The 19,867-nt window shown below is 39.8% G+C and overlaps 1 protein-coding gene across 1 annotated transcript in view; it reads left to right on the forward strand.

Moving 5' to 3' along the window:
* LOC139535878 (retinoic acid receptor gamma-A-like) overlaps positions 1–19,867 on the forward strand; it is a 113,730-nt gene that overhangs the window by 14,557 nt on the left and 79,306 nt on the right. Inside the window, exon 2 of the mRNA XM_071335761.1 lies at positions 3,498–3,753. Coding sequence (XP_071191862.1) covers positions 3,585–3,753 — 169 coding nt within the window. The 5' untranslated portion in view covers positions 3,498–3,584. The remainder of the gene's footprint in view (positions 1–3,497; positions 3,754–19,867) is intronic.

Raw genomic sequence — 19,867 nt, forward strand, 5'->3', positions numbered from 1 at the left:
GGTCATGTGTGCGTTTTCTGTTGTTTGTTGTGTTATGGTCTTTTTGTGTATGAGTGTGTGCGCGTGCTTGGACGGTATGCCATGCTACTGCCCCTGCGATGCCTCCCAGTGTGTCGAACAGGTCACTGCAGAGCGAGTGTACGTGAGTGTGTGTTTTCCACTGTACACGTTAATACATGGACATTTTTTCCCTGGTTTGAGAGGGTACTGTAAGTTCCTCACCCTTCCTTCTCTTTCTCTCTCATCCCCTCTCTCTCCCTCTCCCGTTCCTCCTCTATCGTTCTCTCCCTCTTTCTCTCTCCCTCCATCTCCCCTACCTCTGATTCATAAGTTGCATCAGGCCCCAAAAAACATTGCGTTCTTTGGCTCCTGTGTGTTTACCACAGCTCCATCAGAGAGAATGTGACCCCACTTATCACATCACTCTGTGGGGGGTGGGACAGAACGCCAGAGACACGGAGAGAGAGAGAGAGAGAGAGAGAGAGAGAGAGAGAGAGAGAGAGAGAGAGAGAGAGAGAGAGAGAGAGAGAGAGAGAGAGAGAGAGAGAGAGAGAGAGAGAGAGAGAGAGAGAGAGAGGGGGAGAGGCAGACAGAGAGTTATGGAGAGGGAGACAGAGGGGGGGCGAGAATGATAGATTGATGAAATTATTTAGAAGAGGCAAGACAGCAAATGTTTAAGGCCCTGCATCCTTGTCAATCAAAACCAACAGTTTTTCCTTGACCACTTGACCTCAACATGGAAATATCCAGACTTTACAGAATCACGTGCCTTGGAGTCTCATGAAGATTGGCCTTAGAAGAGGGGGAAAAGCATGCATGTTGTAATGTGTTAAGTGTGCCCATGTGTTGGGCACAGTTCCCTGGGCAGAGTGGCCATCATTTCAGGCTGGCAGAGAGAACAGAGAGACTCTTTATGGTGGAGTGGGCTGATTTATGGCATTGCACTATTTTGCACTTTCAAAAAATTACAGAAATTAGACCTCTCTCTGGTCTGTCTCATCCTCTCACACCTAGTCACCTATTTTCCCCGAAACTGCCTCTTTCGTACTCATTCTCTGGCCACCACTGTCTTCATCATGACCCTACCAATCTATATTCTTTCCCCTTTTTCCTTCATTCCTCCTCTTTTTCTTCTCCTTTAACTTTCTAAACATCTTTTGTGTCAGTTAGTTTCTCCATGAACGATGCCATCCCTCTATGTTTGTAACAGACTTCTCATTTGATCATATTTGCATTGATGCATTTCGATTGTGACACTCCATGTAGTATACAGACGTGCACTACTGGTCAAAGATTTAATACACCTACTCATTCAAGGGTTTTTCTTTATTTTTACTATTTTCTACATTGTAGAATAATAGTGAAGACATCAAAACTATGAAATAACACACATGGAATCATGTAGTAACCAAAAAAGTGTTAAAAAAATATATATATTTTATGTCTGAGATTCTTCAAAGTAGACACCCTTTGCCTTGATGACAGCATTGCACACTCTTGGCATTCTCTCAACCAGCTTCACCTGGAATGCTTTTCCAACAGTCTTGAAGGAGTTCCCACATATGCTGAGCACTTGTTGGCTGCTTTTCCTTCACTCTGCGGTCCGACTCATCCCAAACCATCTCAATTGGGTTGAGGTCAGGGGATTGTGGAGGCCAGGTCATCTGATGCAGCACTCCATCACTATTCTTCTTGGTCAAATAGCCATTACACAGCCTGGAGGTGTTTGGTCATTGTCCTGTTGAAAAACAAATTATAGTCCCACTAAGCCCAAACCAGATGGGATGGCGTATCGCTGCAGAATGCTGTGGAAGCCATGCTGGTTAAATGTGCCTTGAATTCTGAATAAATCACAGACAGTGTCACCAGCAAAGCACCCCCACATCATCACACCTCCTCCTCCATGCTTTGTGGTGGGAAATACACATGCGGAGATCATCCGTTCACCCACACCGTGTCTCACAAAGACACGGCGGTTGGAACCAAAAATCTAAAATTTGGACTGCAGACCAAAGGACAGATTTCCACCGGTCTAATGTCCATTGCTCGTGTTTTTTGGCCCAAGCAAGTCACTTCTTATTATTGGTGGCCTTTAGTAGTGGTTTCTTTGCAGCAATTTGACCATGAAGGCCTTATTCACACAGTCTCCTCTGAACAGTTGATGTTGAGATGTGTCTGTTACTTGAACTCTGTGAAGCATTTATTTGTTCTGCAATTTCTGAGGCTGGTAACTCTAATGAACTTATTCTCTGCAGCAGAGGTAACTCTGGGTCTTCCTTTCCTGTGGCGGTCCTCTTGAGAGCCAGTTTCATCATAGCACTTGATGGTTTTTGCGAATGCACTTGAAGAAACTTTAAAAATCTTCTGGATTGACTGACCTTCATGTCTTATTAAAGTAATGATGGACTGTCGTTTCTCTTTGCTTATTTGAGCTGTTATTGCCATAATATGGACTTGGTCTTTTACTAAATAGGGCTATCTTCTGTATACCCACCTAACCTTGTCACAACACAACTGATTGGCTCAAATGCATTAAGAAGGAAAGAAATTCCACAAATTAACTTTTAACAATGCACACCTGTTAATTGAAATGCATTCCAGGTGACTACCTCATGAATCTGGTTGAGAGAATGCCAAGAGTGTTTAAAGCTGTCATCAAGGCAAAGGGTGGCTATTTGAAGAATCTCTAATATCAAATATATTTTGATTTGTTTAACACTTTTTTGGTTACTAAATTATTCCATATGTGTTATTTCATAGTTTTGATGTCTTCACTATTATTCTACAATGTAGAAAATACAAATAAAGAAAAACCCTTAAATGACTATGTGTTCTAAAACTTTTGACCGGTATTGTACGTTTAAAATGTTTGTAATTTAGCAGACACTCTTATCCAGAGTGACTTACAGGAGCAATTAGGGTTAGGTGCCTTGCTCAAGGGCACATCGACAGTTCTTTCACCTAGTCGACTTGGGGATTCAATTTAGGTTACTGGCCCTTTCGGTTACTGACCCAACGCTCTTAACCGCTCGGCTACCTGTCACCCCTTAAGATCTTAATTTGAGCCAGTTTGCTACAGCAGGAAAATAATCCTGCAGCAACAGGAAATGTAAAGTATTAGGTGGATTATAATTAATGGACATTTTTGTAGGGGTTGATAATTTATTTTTAGGGCAAATCAAGTCTGAAATTGCAAAGTGGAAATTAAAAACTTTGAAGTCTTTTAATAGCTCAAATAAACTACAAGTTTGCATGTCCTGCAGTGCAGGAAAATTCCCAGCAACAAAAGAGTGATCAAATTAAGATCCTACATCTGTAGGTGGCTGTGTAGACTACTTAAAACTGTGTGCGATTAACAGACAGGCATTGAAACGAACCTCCTATTATCATCTCTCCCTCCAGAGAGCCTGGATCTGAGGCAGCGTTGCACAGGCTTGGTGTCTCGTCTGTGGGTCCCACCTCAGCTCATCACCCCTCCTTATCCCTTTCCTCTCCAGGCCCCCAGGACCAGCTCCAGTAAGACAACTGCCTAAGAGTGACAAGGGACCGGAACTATCCTGGACCTAAATTATCCTCTCAAGGCTATGGCAACCAACAGGGAACGGCAGGTGAGTCACATGACTGGCTTTTCACCTGCCGTTTACCCCTTCGCCTTCAACTCCATGAGGAGCCACTCACCTTTCGACCTTCTGGCCAATAGCAGCCTCTTTGGACGTTTTGGGGCAGACCTTCCGAAAGAAATGGCTGCATTGTGTAAGTACTGTTACTCATGTTTCATTTTCAATTGTACTTTTCATCTCTCCATCTTCAAGACATAATGTATACACACACCACATTAACATACTCAAAAATACACCCTTTTGTGATATGTTACTCAGTTACAACTCTTAATCTTGGGTTGGGATGGTTTTAGGAGTGTAGCATATGCATTAAAAAGTGTAAAAAGCAAATTCCCCTCCCTTCACTTTTCTTTGTGAAAGAAATATAGAAGAGGGATGCCAAAAGAAAGATACAAAAACGGACATAGACAGAGAATTCTTTGTTGGGGTTCAGCATGTGGCATCGCTCTGTGATCATTACCCTACCCTAAAGAAAGAGAAGGAAAAGTAGAGAGAGAAAAACAATAAAGCCAGAGAGAAAGAGAGGGAGTGTAACTATAAGTGTAGAAAAGTGGCCCTTCCAGGAAAGCAGGGTTCCATGTGGTAAAGCAGGCGGGTGGCGGGGTGCGGGCGGGCGGTGGGTTGGCAGGGTACAGGCCTGGGGCCAGCCTGGCCTCTCTCTGGTCTGGAATACCAGAAGGCAGAACAAGGGCCCCTTTATAACATGGCACTGCACATAGAGGTGAATCAAATTAAAACATGAGAGAGAGAGTCTGACACACACACATCCAGCAGTCCCAATATACAGTAATTTCCTTGCCCCTGTTTTGTCCAGCAGACATTTAGAGACATAGAGCTGTGTGAGTATGAGCAGTAGAAATATGTCCCTGCCTGCTCTGTTATAAGTGCCCTGGCTCTGACTCTAACCACATGAAACACACAGGCATCAATACTGCAGGAATGAGGTCTGGAGAGGAACTCAGATCAATGACAGATGGATGCTGAGGCACTGCTGGAGAGAACAAAGAAAAATGTAACACTACTACAACGTTTTACTGGACAAAGTTAAGGACTACGTTTTAGAGTAAGTTGCAATGGACTTGGAATAATGAGTCCCGTTAACTCAAATGGTTTGAGAAAACCAATTGCCTTGAACTGTTTGAGTTTAAAGTTTAAAAGGTTGGGTATTCTGTCCTGATTAACATTTGAGTTAGTTCACCATGCATCATTGTTGACAGTACTTAAATACCAACTAGTAGAACTTGAAACTATTGAGTTAAGTTAATTACATTTCATAATAGTACCCAGAGTTTTTCTTGGTGAGGTTGGAGGGTCAGGAAAACTACCTAACTATACAATATAACTACATTTACATTACATTTAAGTCATTTAGCAGACGCTCTTATCCAGAGCGACTTACAAATTGGTGCATTCACCTTATGATATCCAGTGGAACAACCACTTTACAATAGTGCATCTAACTCTTTTAAGGGGGGGGGGGGTTAGAAGGATTACTTTATCCTATCCTAGGTATTCCTTAAAGAGGTGGGGTTTCAGGTGTCTCCGGAAGGTGGTGATTGACTCCGCTGACCTGGCGTCGTGAGGGAGTTTGTTCCACCATTGGGGTGCCAGAGCAGCGAACAGTTTTGACTGGGCTGAGCGGGAACTGTACTTCCTCAGAGGTAGGGAGGCGAGCAGGCCAGAGGTGGATGAACGCAGTGCCCTTGTTTGGGTGTAGGGCCTGATCAGAGCCTGAAGGTACGGAGGTGCCGTTCCCCTCACAGCTCCGTAGGCAAGCACCATGGTCTTGTAGCGGATGCGAGCTTCAACTGGAAGCCAGTGGAGAGAGCGGAGGAGCGGGGTGACGTGAGAGAACTTGGGAAAGTTGAACACCAGACGGGCTGCGGCGTTCTGGATGAGTTGTAGGGGTTTAATGGCACAGGCAGGGAGCCCAGCCAACAGCGAGTTGCAGTAATCCAGACGGGAGATGACAAGTGCCTGGATTAGGACCTGCGCCGCTTCCTGCGTGAGGCAGGGTCGTACTCTGCGAATGTTGTAGAGCATGAACCTACAGGAACTATTGAATAGTACTACATTAATGCTACAATGATCAGGACGTTGAGCATAAACATACATCCAAAATTACTTTCATACTAAGATGTTTCATACTAAGATGTTTTCCCGCCAACTTTGTCATACCGCCAACTTTTTTCCATCTTTTCTTTATATCTGAAAGTTTCGGTATCAAAGACAAAACTTTTATTTCCACCAAACAACCTAGTAATCATTTAATTGATTTATCAAAGCATATAGTTTAGTTGATCATTTTATCTTACTAGGAAAACTCTCTAGTGGTTAGAGCGTTGGACTAGTAACCAAAAGGTTGCAAGATCAAATCCCCGAACTGACAAGGTAAAAATCTGTCTTTCTGCCCCTGAACAAGGCAGTCAACCCACTGTTCCTAGGCCGTCATTGAAAATAAGAATTGGTTCTTAACTGACTTGCCTAGTTATTTAAAATAAAATAAATCACTACCTTGAACTCAGTAGAGGTCTACCTCAAGGCTCAGTATTGGCCCACCTTCTTTTCTGATATAAGCAACTATCCAATATAATTTTAACACATTACAAAAATGGTTTCTACCAAATAATTTGGTATTAAATCCAACAAAGTCATATATCATACTGTTTGGTACACAGCAAAGAAAAAACTTCACAACTGACTATTTTAAAATTCATGCAGGTGTTTGAAAGTGTTGATTGTTTGAAATATCTGGGTTTGAAGATACATTCTGAATGATCTTTTGGAAAGCATATTGATTATATTAGAAAAACAATGAACTATAAGCTTGGGTTACTATACAGATCTAAGATCGTTTTACTGTATCCATTAGAAAGACCTTAGTAACCCAACTGCTGCTTCCTATCCTAGACTATGGTGACATCAACTATTAAAACACAACAAAGACCTTAATAACCCAACTGCTGCTTCCTATCCTAGACTATGGTGACATCATCTATTAAAACACAACCAAGACCTTACTAACCCAACTGCTGCTTCCTATCCTAGACTACAGTGACATCATCTATTAAAACACAACAAAGACCTTAGTAACCCAACTGCTGCTTCCTATCCTAGACTACAGTGACATCATCTATTAAAACACAACAAAGACCTTACTAACCCAACTGCTGCTTCCTATCCTAGACTACAGTGACATCATCTATTAAAACACAACAAAGACCTTAATAACCCAACTGCTGCTTCCTATCCTAGACTATGGTGACATCATCTATTAAAACACAACAAAGACCTTAATAACCCAACTGCTTCTTCCTATCCTAGACTATGGTGACATCATCTATTAAAACACAACCAAGACCTTACTAACCCAACTGCTGCTTCCTATCCTAGACTATGGTGACATCATCTATTAAAACACAACAAAGACCTTAATAACCCAACTGCTGCTTCCTATCCTAGACTACAGTGACATCATCTATTAAAACACAACAAAGACCTTACTAACCCAACTGCTGCTTCCTATCCTAGACTACAGTGACATCATCTATTAAAACACAACAAAGACCTTACTAACCCAACTGCTGCTTCCTATCCTAGACTATGGTGACATCATCTATTAAAACACAAGAAAGACCTTAATAACCCAACTGCTGCTTCCTATCCTAGACTACAGTGACATCATCTATTAAAACACAACAAAGACCTTACTAACCCAACTGCTGCTTCCTATCCTAGACTACAGTGACATCATCTATTAAAACACAACAAAGACCTTAATAACCCAACTGCTGCTTCCTATCCTAGACTATGGTGACATCATCTATTAAAACACAACCAAGACCTTAATAACCCAACTGCTGCTTCCTATCCTAGACTATGGTGACATCATCTATTAAAACACAACCAAGACCTTACTAACCCAACTGCTGCTTCCTATCCTAGACTACAGTGACATCATCTATTAAAACACAACAAAGACCTTAGTAACCCAACTGCTGCTTCCTATCCTAGACTACAGTGACATCATCTATTAAAACACAACAAAGACCTTAATAACCCAACTGCTGCTTCCTATCCTAGACTATGGTGACATCATCTATTAAAACACAACAAAGACCTTAATAACCCAACTGCTGCTTCCTATCCTAGACTATGGTGACATCATCTATTAAAACACAACCAAAACCTTAATAACCCAACTGCTGCTTCCTATCCTAGACTATGGTGACATCATCTATTAAAACACAACAAAGACCTTAGTAACCCAACTGCTGCTTCCTATCCTAGACTACAGTGACATCATCTATTAAAACACAACAAAGACCTTAATAACCCAACTGCTGCTTCCTATCCTAGACTACAGTGACATCATCTATTAAAACACAACATAGACCTTAATAACCCAACTGCTGCTTCCTATCCTAGACTACAGTGACATCATCTATTAAAACACAACAAAGACCTTAGTAACCCAACTGCTGCTTCCTATCCTAGACTACAGTGACATCATCTATTAAAACACAACAAAGACCTTAATAACCCAACTGCTGCTTCCTATCCTAGACTATGGTGACATCATCTATTAAAACACAACAAAGACCTTAATAACCCAACTGCTTCTTCCTATCCTAGACTATGGTGACATCATCTATTAAAACACAACCAAGACCTTACTAACCCAACTGCTGCTTCCTATCTTAGACTATGGTGACATCGTCTATTAAAACACAACAAAGACCTTAATAACACAACTGCTGCTTCCTATCCTAGACTACAGTGACATCATCTATTAAAACACAACAAAGACCTTACTAACCCAACTGCTGCTTCCTATCCTAGACTACAGTGACATCATCTATTAAAACACAACAAAGACCTTACTAACCAAACTGCTGCTTCCTATCCTAGACTACAGTGACATCATCTATTAAAACACAACAAAGACCTTAATAACCCAACTGCTTCTTCCTATCCTAGACTACAGTGACATCATCTATTAAAACACAACAAAGACCTTACTAACCCAACTGCTGCTTCCTATCCTAGACTACAGTGACATCATCTATTAAAACACAACAAAGACCTAATAACCCAACTGCTTCTTCCTATCCTAGACTACAGTGACATCATCTATTAAAACACAACAAAGACCTTACTAACCCAACTGCTGCTTCCTATCCTAGACTACAGTGACATCATCTATTAAAACACAACAAAGACCTTAATAACCCAACTGCTTCTTCCTATCCTAGACTACAGTGACATCATCTATTAAAACACAACAAAGACCTTACTAACCCAACTGCTGCTTCCTATCCTAGACTACAGTGACATCATCTATTAAAACACAACAAAGACCTTAATAACCCAACTGCTGCTTCCTATCCTAGACTATGGTGACATCATCTATTAAAACACAACAAAGACCTTAGTAACCCAACTGCTGCTTCCTATCCTAGACTATGGTGACATCATCTATTAAAACACAACCAAGACCTTACTAACCCAACTGCTGCTTCCTATCCTAGACTACAGTGACATCATCTATTAAAACACAACAAAGACCTTAGTAACCCAACTGCTGCTTCCTATCCTAGACTATGGTGACATCATCTATTAAAACACAACAAAGACATTAATAACCCAACTGCTGCTTCCTATCCTAGACTATGGTGACATCATCTATTAAAACACAACCAAGACCTTAATAACCCAACTGCTGCTTCCTATCCTAGACTATGGTGACATCATCTATTAAAACACAACAAAGACCTTAGTAACCCAACTGCTGCTTCCTATCCTAGACTATGGTGACATCATCTATTAAAACACAACCAAGACCTTAATAACCCAACTGCTGCTTCCTATCCTAGACTATGGTGACATCATCTATTAAAACACAACCAAGACCTTAATAACCCAACTGCTGCTTCCTATCCTAGACTATGGTGACATCATCTATTAAAACACAACCAAGACCTTAATAACCCAACTGCTGCTTCCTATCCTAGACTACAGTGACATCATCTATTAAAACACAACCAAGACCTTAATAACCCAACTGCTGCTTCCTATCCTAGACTACAGTGACATCATCTATTAAAACACAACAAAGACCTTAATAACCCAACTGCTGCTTCCTATCCTAGACTATGGTGACATCATCTATTAAAACACAACCAAGACCTTAATAACCCAACTGCTGCTTCCTATCCTAGACTATGGTGACATCATCTATTAAAACACAACCAAGACCTTACTAACCCAACTGCTGCTTCCTATCCTAGACTACAGTGACATCATCTATTAAAACACAACAAAGACCTTAGTAACCCAACTGCTGCTTCCTATCCTAGACTACAGTGACATCATCTATTAAAACACAACAAAGACATTAATAACCCAACTGCTGCTTCCTATCCTAGACTATGGTGACATCATCTATTAAAACACAACAAAGACCTTAATAACCCAACTGCTGCTTCCTATCCTAGACTATGGTGACGTCATCTATTAAAACACAACCAAGACCTTAATAACCCAACTGCTGCTTCCTATCCTAGACTATGGTGACATCATCTATTAAAACACAACAAAGACCTTAGTAACCCAACTGCTGCTTCCTATCCTAGACTACAGTGACATCATCTATTAAAACACAACAAAGACCTTAATAACCCAACTGCTGCTTCCTATCCTAGACTACAGTGACATCATCTATTAAAACACAACAAAGACCTTAATAACCCAACTGCTGCTTCCTATCCTAGACTACAGTGACATCATCTATTAAAACACAACAAAGACCTTAGTAACCCAACTGCTGCTTCCTATCCTAGACTACAGTGACATCATCTATTAAAACACAACAAAGACCTTAATAACCAAACTGCTGCTTCCTATCCTAGACTATGGTGACATCATCTATTAAAACACAACAAAGACCTTAATAACCCAACTGCTTCTTCCTATCCTAGACTATGGTGACATCATCTATTAAAACACAACCAAGACCTTACTAACCCAACTGCTGCTTCCTATCCTAGACTATGGTGACATCATCTATTAAAACACAACAAAGACCTTAATAACACAACTGCTGCTTCCTATCCTAGACTACAGTGACATCATCTATTAAAACACAACAAAGACCTTAGTAACCCAACTGCTGCTTCCTATCCTAGACTATGGTGACATCATCTATTAAAACACAACAAAGACCTTACTAACCCAACTGCTTCTTCCTATCCTATACTACAGTGACATCATCTATTAAAACACAACAAAGACCTTAATAACCCAACTGCTGCTTCCTATCCTAGACTACAGTGACATCATCTATTAAAACACAACAAAGACCTTAGTAACCCAACTGCTTCTTCCTATCCTAGACTACAGTGACATCATCTATTAAAACACAACCAAGACCTTACTAACCCAACTGCTGCTTCCTATCCTAGACTATGGTGACATCATCTATTAAAACACAACAAAGACCTTAATAACCCAACTGCTGCTTCCTATCCTAGACTACAGTGACATCATCTATTAAAACACAACAAAGACCTTAGTAACCCAACTGCTGCTTCCTATCCTAGACTACAGTGACATCATCTATTAAAACACAACAAAGACCTTAATAACCCAACTGCTGCTTCCTATCCTAGACTACAGTGACATCATCTATTAAAACACAACAAAGACCTTAGTAACCCAACTGCTTCTTCCTATCCTAGACTACAGTGACATCATCTATTAAAACACAACAAAGACCTTACTAACCCAACTGCTGCTTCCTATCCTAGACTACAGTGACATCATCTATTAAAACACAACAAAGACATTAGTAACCCAACTGCTGCTTCCTATCCTAGACTACAGTGACATCATCTATTAAAACACAACCAAGACCTTACTAACCCAACTGCTGCTTCCTATCCTAGACTATGGTGACATCATCTATTAAAACACAACAAATACCTTACTAACCCAACTGCTGCTTCCTATCCTAGACTATGGTGACATCATCTATTAAAACACAACAAAGACCTTAATAACCCAACTGCTGCTTCCTATCCTAGACTATGGTGACATCATCTATTAAAACACAACAAAGACCTTAATAACCCAACTGCTGCTTCCTATCCTAGACTACAGTGACATCATCTATTAAAACACAACCAAGACCTTAATAACCCAACTGCTTCTTCCTATCCTAGACTATGGTGACATCATCTATTAAAACACAACCAAGACCTTACTAACCCAACTGCTTCTTCCTATCCTAGACTATGGTGACATCATCTATTAAAACACAACCAAGACCTTAATAACCCAACTGCTGCTTCCTATCCTAGACTATGGTGACATCATCTATTAAAACACAACAAAGACCTTACTAACCCAACTGCTGCTTCCTATCCTAGACTATGGTGACATCATCTATTAAAACACAACAAAGACCTTAATAACACAACTGCTGCTTCCTATCCTAGACTACAGTGACATCATCTATTAAAACACAACAAAGACCTTACTAACCCAACTGCTGCTTCCTATCCTAGACTACAGTGACATCATCTATTAAAACACAACAAAGACCTTAATAACCCAACTGCTGCTTCCTATCCTAGACTATGGTGACATACTCTATTAAAACACAACCAAGACCTTAATAACCCAACTGCTGCTTCCTATCCTAGACTATGGTGACATCATCTATTAAAACAAAACCAAGACCTTACTAACCCAACTGCTGCTTCCTATCCTAGACTACAGTGACATCATCTATTAAAACACAACAAAGACCTTAATAACCCAACTGCTGCTTCCTATCCTAGACTATGGTGACATCATCTATTAAAACACAACAAAGACCTTAGTAACCCAACTGCTGCTTCCTATCCTAGACTACAGTGACATCATCTATTAAAACACAACAAAGACCTTAATAACCCAACTGCTGCTTCCTATCCTAGACTATGGTGACATCATCTAATAAAACACAACCAAGACCTTAATAACCCAACTGCTGCTTCCTATCCTAGACAATGGTGACATCATCTATTAAAACACAACAAAGACCTTAGTAACCCAACTGCTGCTTCCTATCCTAGACTACAGTGACATCATCTATTAAAACACAACAAAGACCTTAATAACCCAAAGGCTGCTTCCTATCCTAGACTACAGTGACATCATCTATTAAAACACAACAAAGACCTTAATAACCCAACTGCTGCTTCCTATCCTAGACTACAGTGACATCATCTATTAAAACACAACAAAGACCTTAGTAACCCAACTGCTGCTTCCTATCCTAGACTACAGTGACATCATCTATTAAAACACAACAAAGACCTTAATAACCCAACTGCTGCTTCCTATCCTAGACTATGGTGACATCATCTATTAAAACACAACAAAGACCTTAATAACCCAACTGCTTCTTCCTATCCTAGACTATGGTGACATCATCTATTAAAACACAACCAAGACCTTACTAACCCAACTGCTGCTTCCTATCCTAGACTATGGTGACATCATCTATTAAAACACAACAAAGACCTTAATAACACAACTGCTGCTTCCTATCCTAGACTACAGTGACATCATCTATTAAAACACAACAAAGACCTTTCTAACCCAACTGCTGCTTCCTATCCTAGACTACAGTGACATCATCTATTAAAACACAACAAAGACCTTAATAACCCAACTGCTGCTTCCTATCCTAGACTATGGTGACATCATCTATTAAAACACAACAAAGACCTTAATAACCCAACTGCTTCTTCCTATCCTAGACTATGGTGACATCATCTATTAAAACACAACCAAGACCTTACTAACCCAACTGCTGCTTCCTATCCTAGACTATGGTGACATCATCTATTAAAACACAACAAAGACCTTAATAACCCAACTGCTGCTTCCTATCCTAGACTACAGTGACATCATCTATTAAAACACAACAAAGACCTTACTAACCAAACTGCTGCTTCCTATCCTAGACTACAGTGACATCATCTATTAAAACACAACAAAGACCTTAATAACCCAACTGCTTCTTCCTATCCTAGACTACAGTGACATCATCTATTAAAACACAACAAAGACCTTACTAACCCAACTGCTGCTTCCTATCCTAGACTACAGTGACATCATCTATTAAAACACAACAAAGACCTAATAACCCAACTGCTTCTTCCTATCCTAGACTACAGTGACATCATCTATTAAAACACAACAAAGACCTTACTAACCCAACTGCTGCTTCCTATCCTAGACTACAGTGACATCATCTATTAAAACACAACAAAGACCTTAATAACCCAACTGCTTCTTCCTATCCTAGACTACAGTGACATCATCTATTAAAACACAACAAAGACCTTACTACCCCAACTGCTGCTTCCTATCCTAGACTACAGTGACATCATCTATTAAAACACAACAAAGACCTTAATAACCCAACTGCTGCTTCCTATCCTAGACTATGGTGACATCATCTATTAAAACACAACAAAGACCTTAGTAACCCAACTGCTGCTTCCTATCCTAGACTACAGTGACATCATCTATTAAAACACAACAAAGACCTTAATAACCCAACTGCTGCTTCCTATCCTAGACTATGGTGACATACTCTATTAAAACACAACAAAGACCTTAATAACCCAACTGCTGCTTCCTATCCTAGACTATGGTGACATCATCTATTAAAACACAACCAAGACCTTACTAACCCAACTGCTGCTTCCTATCCTAGACTACAGTGACATCATCTATTAAAACACAACAAAGACCTTAGTAACCCAACTGCTGCTTCCTATCCTAGACTACAGTGACATCATCTATTAAAACACAACAAAGACCTTAATAACCCAACTGCTGCTTCCTATCCTAGACTATGGTGACATCATCTATTAAAACACAACAAAGACCTTAATAACCCAACTGCTGCTTCCTATCCTAGACTACAGTGACATCATCTATTAAAACACAACAAAGACCTTAATAACACAACTGCTGCTTCCTATCCTAGACTACAGTGACATCATCTATTAAAACACAACAAAGACCTTACTAACCCAACTGCTGCTTCCTATCCTAGACTACAGTGACATCATCTATTAAAACACAACAAAGACCTTAATAACCCAACTGCTGCTTCCTATCCTAGACTATGGTGACATCATCTATTAAAACACAACAAAGACCTTACTAACCCAACTGCTTCTTCCTATCCTAGACTATGGTGACATCATCTATTAAAACACAACCAAGACCTTACTAACCCAACTGCTGCTTCCTATCCTAGACTACGGTGACATCATCTATTAAAACACAACAAAGACCTTAATAACCCAACTGCTGCTTCCTATCCTAGACTACAGTGACATCATCTATTAAAACACAACAAAGACCTTACTAACCAAACTGCTGCTTCCTATCCTAGACTACAGTGACATCATCTATTAAAACACAACAAAGACCTTAATAACCCAACTGCTTCTTCCTATCCTAGACTACAGTGACATCATCTATTAAAACACAACAAAGACCTTACTAACCCAACTGCTGCTTCCTATCCTAGACTACAGTGACATCATCTATTAAAACACAACAAAGACCTAATAACCCAACTGCTTCTTCCTATCCTAGACTACAGTGACATCATCTATTAAAACACAACAAAGACCTTACTAACCCAACTGCTGCTTCCTATCCTAGACTACAGTGACATCATCTATTAAATCACAACAAAGACCTTAATAACCCAACTGCTTCTTCCTATCCTAGACTACAGTGACATCATCTATTAAAACACAACAAAGACCTTACTACCCCAACTGCTGCTTCCTATCCTAGACTACAGTGACATCATCTATTAAAACACAACAAAGACCTTAATAACCCAACTGCTGCTTCCTATCCTAGACTATGGTGACATCATCTATTAAAACACAACAAAGACCTTAGTAACCCAACTGCTGCTTCCTATCCTAGACTATGGTGACATCATCTATTAAAACACAACCAAGACCTTACTAACCCAACTGCTGCTTCCTATCCTAGACTACAGTGACATCATCTATTAAAACACAACAAAGACCTTAGTAACCCAACTGCTGCTTCCTATCCTAGACTATGGTGACATCATCTATTAAAACACAACCAAGACCTTAGTAACCCAACTGCTGCTTCCTATCCTAGACTATGGTGACATCATCTATTAAAACACAACCAAGACCTTAATAACCCAACTGCTGCTTCCTATCCTAGACTATGGTGACATCATCTATTAAAACACAACCAAGACCTTAATAACCCAACTGCTGCTTCCTATCCTAGACTATGGTGACATCATCTATTAAAACACAACCAAGACCTTAATAACCCAACTGCTGCTTCCTATCCTAGACTACGGTGACATCATCTATTAAAACACAACCAAGACCTTAATAACCCAACTGCTGCTTCCTATCCTAGACTACAGTGACATCATCTATTAAAACACAACAAAGACCTTAATAACCCAACTGCTGCTTCCTATCCTAGACTATGGTGACATACTCTATTAAAACACAACCAAGACCTTAATAACCCAACTGCTGCTTCCTATCCTAGACTATGGTGACATCATATATTAAAACACAACCAAGACCTTACTAACCCAACTGCTGCTTCCTATCCTAGACTACAGTGACATCATCTATTAAAACACAACAAAGACCTTAGTAACCCAACTGCTGCTTCCTATCCTAGACTACAGTGACATCATCTATTAAAACACAACAAAGACCTTAATAACCCAACTGCTGCTTCCTATCCTAGACTATGGTGACATCATCTATTAAAACACAACAAAGACCTTAATAACCCAACTGCTGCTTCCTATCCTAGACTATGGTGACATCATCTATTAAAACACAACCAAGACCTTAATAACCCAACTGCTGCTTCCTATCCTAGACTATGGTGACATCATCTATTAAAACACAACAAAGACCTTAATAACCCAACTGCTGCTTCCTATCCTAGACTACAGTGACATCATCTATTAAAACACAACAAAGAGCTTAGTAACCCAACTGCTGCTTCCTATCCTAGACTATGGTGACATCATCTATTAAAACACAACAAAGACCTTACTAACCCAACTGCTTCTTCCTATCCTAGACTACAGTGACATCATCTATTAAAACACAACAAAGACCTTAATAACCCAACTGCTGCTTCCTATCCTAGACTACAGTGACATCATCTATTAAAACACAACAAAGACCTTAGTAACCCAACTGCTTCTTCCTATCCTAGACTACAGTGACATCATATATTAAAACACAACAAAGACCTTACTAACCCAACTGCTGCTTCCTATCCTAGACTATGGTGACATCATCTATTAAAACACAACCAAGACCTTACTAACCCAACTGCTGCTTCCTATCCTAGACTATGGTGACATCATCTATTAAAACACAACAAAGACCTTAATAACCCAACTGCTGCTTCCTATCCTAGACTACAGTGACATCATCTATTAAAACACAACCAAGACCTTACTAACCCAACTGCTGCTTCCTATCCTAGACTTTGGTGACATCATCTATTAAAACACAACAAAGACCTTACTAACCCAACTGCTGCTTCCTATCCTAGACTATGGTGACATCATCTATTAAAACACAACAAAGACCTTAATAACCCAACTGCTGCTTCCTATCCTAGACTATGGTGACATCATCTATTAAAACACAACCAAGACCATAATAACCCAACTGCTTCTTCCTATCCTAGACTATGGTGACATCATCTATTAAAACACAACCAAGACCTTACTAACCCAACTGCTGCTTCCTATCCTAGACTACAGTGACATCATCTATTAAAACACAACAAAGACCTTAGTAACCCAACTGCTGCTTCCTATCCTAGACTATGGTGACATCATCTATTAAAACACAACCAAGACCTTAATAACCCAACTGCTGCTTCCTATCCTAGACTTTGGTGACATCATCTATTAAAACACAACAAAGACCTTAGTAATCCAACTGCTGCTTCCTATCCTAGACTATGGTGACATCATCTATTAAAACACAACCAAGACCTTAATAACCCAACTGCTGCTTCCTATCCTAGACTATGGTGACATCATCTATTAAAACACAACCAAGACCTTAATAACCCAACTGCTGCTTCCTATCCTAGACTACAGTGACATCATCTATTAAAACACAACCAAGACCTTAATAACCCAACTGCTGCTTCCTATCCTAGACTACAGTGACATCATCTATTAAAACACAACAAAGACCTTAATAACCCAACTGCTGCTTCCTATCCTAGACTATGGTGACATACTCTATTAAAACACAACCAAGACCTTAATAACCCAACTGCTGCTTCCTATCCTAGACTATGGTGACATCATCTATTAAAACACAACCAAGACCTTACTAACCCAACTGCTGCTTCCTATCCTAGACTACAGTGACATCATCTATTAAAACACAACAAAGACCTTAATAACCCAACTGCTGCTTCCTATCCTAGACTATGGTGACATCATCTATTAAAACACAACCAAGACCTTAATAACCCAACTGCTGCTTCCTATCCTAGACTATGGTGACATCATCTATTAAAACACAACAAAGACCTTAATAACCCAACTGCTGCTTCCTATCCTAGACTACAGTGACATCATCTATTAAAACACAACAAAGACCTTAGTAACCCAACTGCTGCTTCCTATCCTAGACTACAGTGACATCATCTATTAAAACACAACAAAGACCTTAATAACACAACTGCTGCTTCCTATCCTAGACTACAGTGACATCATCTATTAAAACACAACAAAGACCTTACTAACCCAACTGCTGCTTCCTATCCTAGACTACAGTGACATCATCTATTAAAACACAACAAAGACCTTAATAACCCAACTGCTGCTTCCTATCCTAGACTATGGTGACATCATCTATTAAAACACAACAAAGACCTTAATAACCCAACTGCTTCTTCCTATCCTAGACTATGGTGACATCATCTATTAAAACACAACCAAGACCTTACTAACCCAACTGCTGCTTCCTATCCTAGACTATGGTGACATCATCTATTAAAACACAACAAAGACCTTACTAACCAAACTGCTGCTTCCTATCCTAGACTACAGTGACATCATCTATTAAAACACAACAAAGACCTTAATAACCCAACTGCTTCTTCCTATCCTAGACTACAGTGACATCATCTATTAAAACACAACAAAGACCTTACTAACCCAACTGCTGCTTCCTATCCTAGACTACAGTGACATCATCTATTAAAACACAACAAAGACCTAATAACCCAACTGCTTCTTCCTATCCTAGACTACAGTGACATCATCTATTAAAACACAACAAAGACCTTACTAACCCAACTGCTGCTTCCTATCCTAGACTACAGTGACATCATCTATTAAAACACAACAAAGACCTTAATAACCCAACTGCTTCTTCCTATCCTAGACTACAGTGACATCATCTATTAAAACACAACAAAGACCTTACTACCCCAACTGCTGCTTCCTATCCTAGACTACAGTGACATCATCTATTAAAACACAACAAAGACCTTAATAACCCAACTGCTGCTTCCTATCCTAGACTATGGTGACATCATCTATTAAAACACAACAAAGACCTTAGTAACCCAACTGCTGCTTCCTATCCTAGACTATGGTGACATCATCTATTAAAACACAACCAAGACCTTACTAACCCAACTGCTGCTTCCTATCCTAGACTACAGTGACATCATCTATTAAAACACAACAAAGACCTTAGTAACCCAACTGCTGCTTCCTATCCTAGACTATGGTGACATCATCTATTAAAACACAACCAAGACCTTAATAACCCAACTGCTGCTTCCTATCCTAGACTTTGGTGACATCATCTATTAAAACACAACAAAGACCTTAGTAACCCAACTGCTGCTTCCTATCCTAGACTATGGTGACATCATCTATTAAAACACAACCAAGACCTTAATAACCCAACTGCTGCTTCCTATCCTAGACTATGGTGACATCATCTATTAAAACACAACCAAGACCTTAATAACCCAACTGCTGCTTCCTATCCTAGACTATGGTGACATCATCTATTAAAACACAACCAAGACCTTAATAACCCAACTGCTGCTTCCTATCCTAGACTACAGTGACATCATCTATTAAA

Source organism: Salvelinus alpinus, chromosome 12, assembly GCF_045679555.1.
Source record: "Salvelinus alpinus chromosome 12, SLU_Salpinus.1, whole genome shotgun sequence".
Taxonomy (NCBI): Eukaryota; Metazoa; Chordata; class Actinopteri; order Salmoniformes; family Salmonidae; genus Salvelinus; species Salvelinus alpinus.